This window comes from Solanum tuberosum, unplaced genomic scaffold, assembly GCF_000226075.1.
Source record: "Solanum tuberosum cultivar DM 1-3 516 R44 unplaced genomic scaffold, SolTub_3.0 scf00130, whole genome shotgun sequence".
NCBI lineage: Eukaryota > Viridiplantae > Streptophyta > Magnoliopsida > Solanales > Solanaceae > Solanum > Solanum tuberosum.
The window spans coordinates 1,415,327-1,422,173 of record NW_006239060.1 but is presented as its reverse complement, the minus strand read 5'-3'; the positions used below and the strand labels follow the sequence as shown (position 1 = coordinate 1,422,173).

The window sequence follows — 6,847 nt, the reverse complement described above, 5'->3', positions numbered from 1 at the left end:
TTCAGTCTCTTCCAGATTTCCTTCTAGCTTATGTTGCTTAGCATTCCAGCTCGCATACTCGTACATTCAATGTATTGATGCCAGTTGGCCTGCATCTTGTGATGATGCAAACGGTTTTAGAGTTGCTGCGTAGGATATTTTTGAATTAGGGTTGACGTTTGTCTCCCACAGCCACAGACTGTGAAGAAGGCGAAGCAGTCATGGCTGCTATCACGTCCCTATTGATCGCTTGAGAAAAGAGCGGAGATTTAATCTTATATCATTCTTTGGATTAACTTGAAATTTATACGATATTAATTTTTTAAAAAGCTAATATCACCCATCTATTTACCTTGAGTAAATTTTTATAAAATAAAATTAAGGAGGGCCAAAACTTAACCATACCAGTTCACTTGATCATTGATTAGTTTTTATTTTTAAAATGGCAATTATTGGGACTGTTTCAGTTACTATTTTGTTTTATCATAGCATGAAAAACTTTTTAACTTGAGTCTAGTAAATTTGTCAAAAAATGTATCATTAAAAAATAAAATTAATTACGCAAAGCATTTCTCTTAAGCGACATATTTCTTAACTAATATTTGTACCTTAAATTTTGTTTAATGGTTCTAACTCTTCAAGAACTTCAAGTGCAATAATAAATAATATAAACATGACAAAAATTAGCATTCGGGGGTAGAGTAAGAAAACAATGATATTGATAAGTGGATTGTACATGATTTGTTGATTCATGATCTTTTTATAGGGGACTATAACAGTGGAAGCAATCTGGCTTACTCGTTTTAAAAAACCAAGCTTTAGCAAAGATCAGGCAATGAAAAATATGCAAAGCCTTAGGATATTAAGCATACACGGGTGTTATCCATGGGCTTCCCTAAGTGATTCAGAAGATATTCCTAATGGCTCTGTTGAGTACCTTTCCAACAACTTGTGTTGGTTTGTGTGGCATCATTATCCTTGGAAGTTATTGCCAGAAAATTTTAATCCCAGAAGGCTTGTTCATCTTGATCTCCAATCGAGTTCATTGCATTATTTATGGAAGGAAACAGAGGTACCATTCTATTTTTAATTGTCCTAGAATTATATATGATTCTTGTGTTTAAATTAAATAAGTTATTTACTCCATAAACTCAAACTAATGTATTTTACATTATTTTGGGTTGTACGTTCTCATATTATTAATCTCTATGAATTGCATTTCCAACCTCTGCATCTAATTAAAGAATAAACAAAAAGAAATATGTTGGCACAACTTTTCTACATCAACATCCAGATAATCAAGTATAGCGGAAATTTAAATAAAACATGCTAGGATTAAGGTCTTCTTTTAGATATTTTACCTTTTATTTATTTATTATAACATGATTTTTATCTAGTTTCTGAGCATTTAATTTGACACGTTGAGTTATAATATAAACATGTCGTTTACTACTTTTCATCATTCTTTCTGTGTTTTGAATAGCTGCAGCAATTTCTGTCTCTACGAAGGATAGATCTATATGGCTCCAAAAGCCTGAAGAGAACACCAGATTTCAAGGGGATGCCAAATTTGGAGTATTTGGATCTAGGCCAATGTAGGAGTCTTGAAGAAGTTCATCCTTCCCTCAAGGATTGCAAAAAACTCATGAAGTTAAATTTGCCTTATTATACAAAACTTGAGAGGTTTCCATATGATAATGTGGAATCTCTTGAATCTTTGGACCTAAAATTCTGCTCTAGTTTAGAGAAATTTCCAGAAATCCTTGGAATAATGAAGCCGGAGTTAGAGATTAATATGTCATGCTCTGGGATAAGGGAACTGCCATTATCTTTCTTTGATCTCCAACCTCATCTTACACTGCTACATTTGAATGGCATGGAAAACCTTTTATCTCTTCCAAGCAGCATTTGTAAGTTGAAAGGTTTGGTGAAGCTACATGTGTCAAAGTGCTCAAAACTTGAAAGCTTGCCAGAAGAGATAGGTGATTTAGAAAACTTGGAGTATCTTGATGCCAGTTATACTCTAATCTCACGACCTCCGTCTTCCATCGTCTGGTTGAACAAACTTAAATCATTGACTTTTAAAAAATATAAATCAGAAGATAGAGTGAACTTCGTGTTCCCTCCAGTGAGTGAAGGGTTATGCTCATTGCAAGAACTGGATCTCAGTTACTGCAATCTAATAATTCCGGAAGACATTGAATCCTTATCCTCTTTGAAACACTTGAATCTCAGTGGAAATAATTTTGAGCATTTTCCTCGTAGCATATTCGAACTCGGTGCTCTTCGATCCTTGAACTTATCAGATTGCAAGAGACTTACACAGCTGCCAGAAGACATTGGATGTTTATCCTCTTTGAAAAAGTTGTATCTCAAGGGAAATAATTTTGATCATTTGCCTCAAAGCATATCCGAACTTGGTGCTCTTCGATCCTTGAACTTATCAGATTGCAAGAGGCTTACACAGCTGCCAGAATTTCCACAGCAATTAGACACAATAGATGCAGATTGGAGCAATGCTTCAATCTGTAATTCACTGTTTCAGAATATCTCATCATTGCAGCATGATATATCTGATTCACATTCGTTATCACTAAGAATGTTTACTGTTGAGCATCCTGGAATAAAGATCCCAAGTTGGTTCCACCATCGGGGAATGTATCATAAAAGTGTATCAGTCAATTTTCCTGAAAATTGGTATGTACGTGATAACTTCTTGGGATTTGCTGTATGTTACTCTGGCAGGTTAATTGAAACCAAAGCATACTTGATTCCCTTATGCAATCGGATGTCGTGGATGATCCAGAATTTATCCTTAACCAATCATCCAAAGTACCATACAGAATCTACCATTAATTTTTTCTTGGTACCTCTTGCTTGTTTATGGGATACATCTAAGGCAAATGGAAAAACACCAAATGACTATGGAATTATTGGTTTAACTTTTTCTGGTGAAATAAAGGATTATGGACTTCGTTTGTTGTATAAAGATCACTCCATTGGGACAAGGAGAAGCAGATATAATGATAGTGAACACCATAATGAAGCCAGTTGCTTGTCTTCTAAGAAACAAAGGTCAGGTTCTAATGTTGATGCGCCAGTTAATCCAGAAATTTTGCAGCTCTTTCCGACAAGCCCTGGATTTGTTTGAATAAAGGTATATATAACTCTTGAGTTTGGTATCGAAATTGTGTTCTCTCTCTCTCTCTTTTGTGTAATTCTCTCCTTCTGTTGCCTACAAAGTCTTCTTTCATAACCAATACATTTTTTTTTTCCTTCTTCTTTCTCCTATTGTCTCCGTTTGTTCTGAGCCATCATTAACCATGGTGAGTTAAAGGATGTGAACAAGTTTTAATTTTTTAAACTTTGCATGTTGAATATAAAATGGTAAGTAAATAAGAGATCTAATTGCATCTTTATTGATCCTCAAGTAAAGCAACCCTTTGGAAATGTGTGCTTGAGAAGCCCTGAGCTATTTTAACACTCCTTAAAGTCTTGAATTAATATTCATTCTATGGAGATTATGTGAGAGAATTAAATTTCTAAGTTCCAAGACGATACATATATACAGATGTGTAGTAGAACGAATCAATTGGGAACTTAATTAAATGGTTGGAGTAATTGATCACGTCTTTCTGCAGATGTATATTCAACGATATCAAGAATTTACCATGTTATCATTTGTAGGTGTTATAAGTTCAAAGAGAAAACTTTATGGCAGATGACGGGTCAGTACTTTTAATACTTCTGCATCAAACATTTTCATGTGGAGAAGTATTGATCATGCTCTAACTTTAGCAATACACTTTTGTAAGTATTGCTCTCTCAGATTGTTATATTAGCACAAAATCTCTGTTTTAAATAATGTAAGTATCTCTCTTGTTATGGGAAATAAGACGAAACAATTAAAGAGGCAGCATAACTTGAGACAGTGAGGGAATTGCAGATGAGCATTGGAACTATTAGTAAGTCGCCTCACATCACAAAGCTAACAGAGCAAAAAGGAACTATTTCCAGAAATCAAACGTATTCCACTGGAGTCGGAGTTGTGTGAATTAGAATCAGAGTTATCAAAAGAGATGAACATACGTATCATTTGCTATCAGATACATTGAATTATGATATTGAGTTTTCTCTTCTTTTTTTAATGATTCATCTTACTGGCAAAAGGAACTAAATCACATATTTTTTTAGCAAATTTACGCTAGACAGAATATGTAGCAGTCTTGCCTAAGATAAAGTTTTAACTTGAAACATCATACCGATTTTATTGATATCCATTAAAACTCACCTTAGGATCAAAACATTTGTCAGCCGAAAATAAATTAAATTAATAAGAATAATCTAAATAGAACGACATACAATGAAACTCTACCTAACAAGTTGTCTGCCTTGTTTTTTTGACTAGTCCTTGTTCGAATTAAGCATAAGAAAATCAAATATTTTTTGGAACATATTTTTAGCTGTCCATTGTTTATGTATTATTGTGAAGTTTTGGTGTAGGTGGGTAGGTGGTCTTTGGAGGAATTTTCTACTTCTTTTAATTAATAAAAATAGCCATAAACTTTTGTCCTCCTTAGTCTTTATTTATATTTGTTGATTCTTTTTTTCCATTCAAGTAGAGCATGTAATTCACTTTTTCTTTCTCACCAACTTTCCTCTTCTTTTATTTATTTTTAATTGTTTAAGGAATTTTCTAATAACAGCATTCCGTAAAAAGTGGTATCTAGTCGTCTAATAAATGGGATTCAAACCCAAAATTTCTTCATTCAAATGCACACCCATTACCACTGCACCAAAGGCATAACTTTTGTCAAGGGTGTCCAACTTTAAATATATATTCTTTAAATATAGAATTTGACATACATATACAACGTAAATTTTTGATGTCGGACACCCTAGGGATGTGACTACGCCACTGCTGACCCGGACAATACGCTACAATTCTCACATTTCCGACATTATCCTACCATATTAATGATAAAAGTTACATCTAACAAACAAATACCTAACTAGACATACTTTACTACCATATATACTTAATTTATCTATACTTTTAAAAAAATTACACATAATATCACTTATAATATTTATACCATATATTTTAAAATATTTAGTCAGACACCCAAATCTCTTAAATAGAGTATTGAATAATTATCTTAAAATTTAAACTCCTTAATTAATGGTAAATTAGCAATTTCAATGTTCACTTTTTCCATCCATAAATTAGTTTCTGCTAAATTTCATTTGTGTTAACATCTTCTTCTTTGTGTCCATCCACTATTGTTTGTCGGGATAAGATCATGCACAACCCTTAAGAAAAATTTACTTGCTCCGTCCACTATTGTTTGTCAGGATAAGATCATGCACAACCCTTAAGAAAAAATTAATATAATGTGTAATTTGACTAATATAACCCTACTATCAATCATTATTAAAATAGTTTGTACTTTTTTGAAAACGGTAAAAATAACTTTTTTTCATATTAAAGTAGTCTTGTAACTTTAAAATGACTACTTTTTGAAATCAGTAGTTAAGTAATTATTAAGGGCAGAATTGGAAAAAAGTGACTAATTGTTTCTTGATTATTTAAATTGACAATCAATTTTGGACAACTATTTTTAGTATACCTGACAAACAATAGTGAACGGAGAGAGTAATATAAGGTGCAATTTGACTAATATAACCCTACTATCAATCATAATTAAAATGGTTTGTATTTTTTGAAAACTGTAAAAGTAACTTTTTTCACATTAAAGTAGTCTTGTAACTTTAAAATTACCAGTACCTTTTGAAACCAGTAGTTATGTAATTATTAAGGGCAGAATTGGAAAAAATGACTAATTATTTCTTGATTGTTTTAAATTGACAATTAATTTAGAACAACTATTTTTAGTATATCTGCCAAATAATAGTAAACTGAGGATGTAACATATTTTAGAATTTCAAAGTTCACTTTTTCCATACACAAATTAATTTAACGGAAGAGGGTCAAAATTGCCCCTAAACTATGTGAAATAGACCACTTATACCCTCCATTACATTTTGGGATAAAAATACCCCCGCCGTTATCCTAGGAGACCACAAATACCCTCAAGAGTTAACACCCCAAATTATTAGTGATGTGGCAAGCCACATGGGACTAATCCCTCCACCTAAGCATTGCCAACTAAGATTCACTATAAAAGAATTTGACCTTTAGTGGCGACAAAGTTGCAACAAAATCCCAAAATATTGTCACTAAAGGTTATTAGTGATTTTTAGTGGCGACTAAGGCTCCAACAACCATTCGCTAGTAAAACCTATTTTTTCAACAAAAAAAATATGATAATTAATTTTCGATTGCAACCTAATTTTCTAAAATAAATAACTTGCAATATCAATATTAAAAACATACAATATTATTACGAAAAATCATCAAAATTACTTCTCGATTCAAATCTCCTACTATATAATGCATCACTGTACATTTTATACATTTACATATGACATAAAAATAAAACATACAATGTCTTAAAACTCCTACTTAATCGATATCATTTTTGGTTTTTTAAAAACAATGAAGAAAAAAACACAAAATTAGAATTTAATGTTAAAAACTTTTAGTGACGATTTTCTGGGCTTTTGTGGCGACTGTTGTTGCCACTAAAAGTCTAGTTCTTTTGTAGTGAATCCTAGTTGGCAACGCTAGGTGGAAGGATTAGTCCCACGTGGCTTGCCACGTCAATAAAAATTTGGGGTGTTAACTCTTGAGGGTATTTGTGATCTCCTAGGATAACAACGGGGGTATTTTTGATGCCAAAATATAATGGAGGGTATAAGTGGTCTATTTCACATAGTTCAGGGGCAATTTTGACCCTTTTCCGTT

General features: G+C 32.5%; 1 protein-coding gene across 1 annotated transcript; it reads left to right on the top strand.

Annotated features, from left to right (window-relative positions):
• Positions 1-421: 421 nt before the first annotated feature.
• On the top strand, positions 422-4,123 carry LOC102580632 (TMV resistance protein N-like). Its single transcript, XM_006351636.2, has 3 exons — positions 422-445; positions 746-1,051; positions 1,463-4,123. Exons 1-3 carry the CDS (start codon positions 422-424, stop codon positions 3,128-3,130), a joined length of 1,998 nt encoding a protein of 665 aa, XP_006351698.1. The 3' UTR covers positions 3,131-4,123.
• The last annotated feature ends 2,724 nt before the right edge of the window (positions 4,124-6,847 follow it).